The following is a 1,898-nucleotide window of genomic DNA, read 5'->3' on the forward strand; positions in this document are numbered from 1 at the left end:
GGTCGTGTGTACGCCACTGACTCCCAGCATTACGTTTAGACAAATGTATTTGTGGAAAGCTGTACTAGCTAATACAACGGGAAAGGGAATCCATGAAGGTGATACCCTGGTGGTCCGCCACACAGATCAACATGTTAGCTCCTAATTTGGTGCTAAAATCAGGACAATTTTTGCTGTCATGTTTTTATCATGATTTGAAATAGCATTGAAATGTTTTTGATGTTTTGGAAAAAAGTCCCTAGAGTGCGGAACTCATTGCTGTTGTTTACTGTGCCAGACCTACACCAGGCTTCATAAAGGATTTCCTGGAGAACACAGTGTGTGTGTTTTAATATAACTGGTCTTAGTTGTTGTTAGAGGGTAAACATAGATATATAACATACAATTATGTAATTATGTAATTTAAAAATTGCCACGACTAAGAGCTCTTCTGCTATGATCTTACTACATCCTACCTGAGCTACCTGTCTGAACAAACGAGGATCAAAATCCCTTTTCTCTGTTTCTTTACGACACGAGCTTCAACCCACCTTGATAACACGGGCCCCTTCCCTTTCTTGCATAAGAGTGAGAAAGAAAACCTTGGAATATATTCTTTTAATAGTTATCACAGTAATGTTTGTGGAGAACATCAGGCTCATCCCAAAGGAGATGTGTCAGCTTTCACCGGCTCTGCTAGATCGTGACAACCCTCGGGACCCATGGAGCTGCTAATGAATTCTTGGTTAGATAGTTTAGTACATTCCACGATAGATGGCATCGACCTCCGTCCTCTTATTTTACCTAAATGTATTCGTTTTATCCATTCGGAAACACAGTGTGAGAGCAGAGTGTGAAAAGATGGAGTAGGGACAGTGGAGGGTGTGTCATAAGACTGTATCCAATCAGAGCGTGGTTAGATCAGCCAATAAGATGCTAGCTGGAGATGTATAATTTGGAGGCTGCTGCGGGCGCGTATTATTGCTTGATCTTCATAGAGAATAGTGACCATGTCTGAAGCCGCCCCAGCTCCCGCCGCCGCACCTGCGGTAGAAAGCGCCTCCAAGAAGAAGCAGCCCAAGAAAGCAGCCGGTGTCAAGAAAGCCGCTAAGCCCTCCGGTCCTAGCGTGTCCGAGCTCATTGTCAAAGCTGTGTCCGCTTCTAAAGAGCGCAGCGGGGTGTCCCTGGCAGCTCTGAAGAAGGCTTTGGCTGCTTCTGGTTATGATGTGGAAAAGAATAACAGCCGCCTCAAGCTGGCTCTCAAGAGCTTGGTGACTAAAAGCACTCTCGTCCAGGTCAAAGGAAGCGGAGCTTCCGGCTCCTTCAAGCTCAACAAAAAGCAGGCGGAGAGCAAGGACAAGGCTACCAAGAAAAAGGCACCGGCTAAAGTCAAGAAGCCTGCCCCGAAGAAAGCCACCAAGTCTCCAGCCAAACCTAAGAAGGTAGCTGCAAAGAGCCCGAAAAAGGCCAAAAAGCCGGCCGCCTCCGCTAAAAAGGCCACCAAAAGTCCGAAGAAAGTCAAAGCCGCCAAGCCCAAGAAGGTAGTGAAAAGCCCGGCTAAGAAGACCGTGAAGAGCCCTGCCAAAAAGGCAGCCAAACCCAAAGCCGCAAAGAGTCCTGCAAAGGCTAAAAAGGCAGCTCCCAAAAAGAAATAAGCCTTGCTCGCATTTAATTTTATTTTCCAAACCCCAAAGGCTCTTGTAAGAGCCACCACATTCTCATTTCAGAGCTATATATCAGTGATGGCAACGTGTTTGTTTTGGTGTCATGTCACACATATCGTTCCCCCTCCATCCCTCATTCTAAAGTCAGGAATAACCTAATGAATCCTGTAATCCCAGCATCTAGTGCTCGAAAAGATTACACAGGAATGTATCTTGTCGGTGTGGCTAAGTCCCCGTATACCAGTGCTACACTTG

General features: G+C 46.0%; 1 protein-coding gene across 1 annotated transcript; it reads left to right on the forward strand.

Moving 5' to 3' along the window:
• The first annotated feature begins 986 nt into the window (after positions 1–986).
• On the forward strand, positions 987–1,634 carry LOC134584839 (histone H1-like). The gene has a single exon (XM_063440658.1). It carries the CDS (start codon positions 990–992, stop codon positions 1,632–1,634), a length of 645 nt encoding a protein of 214 aa, XP_063296728.1. The 5' UTR covers positions 987–989.
• The last annotated feature ends 264 nt before the right edge of the window (positions 1,635–1,898 follow it).

This window comes from Pelobates fuscus, unplaced genomic scaffold, assembly GCF_036172605.1.
Source record: "Pelobates fuscus isolate aPelFus1 unplaced genomic scaffold, aPelFus1.pri scaffold_24, whole genome shotgun sequence".
Lineage (NCBI taxonomy): Eukaryota > Metazoa > Chordata > Amphibia > Anura > Pelobatidae > Pelobates > Pelobates fuscus.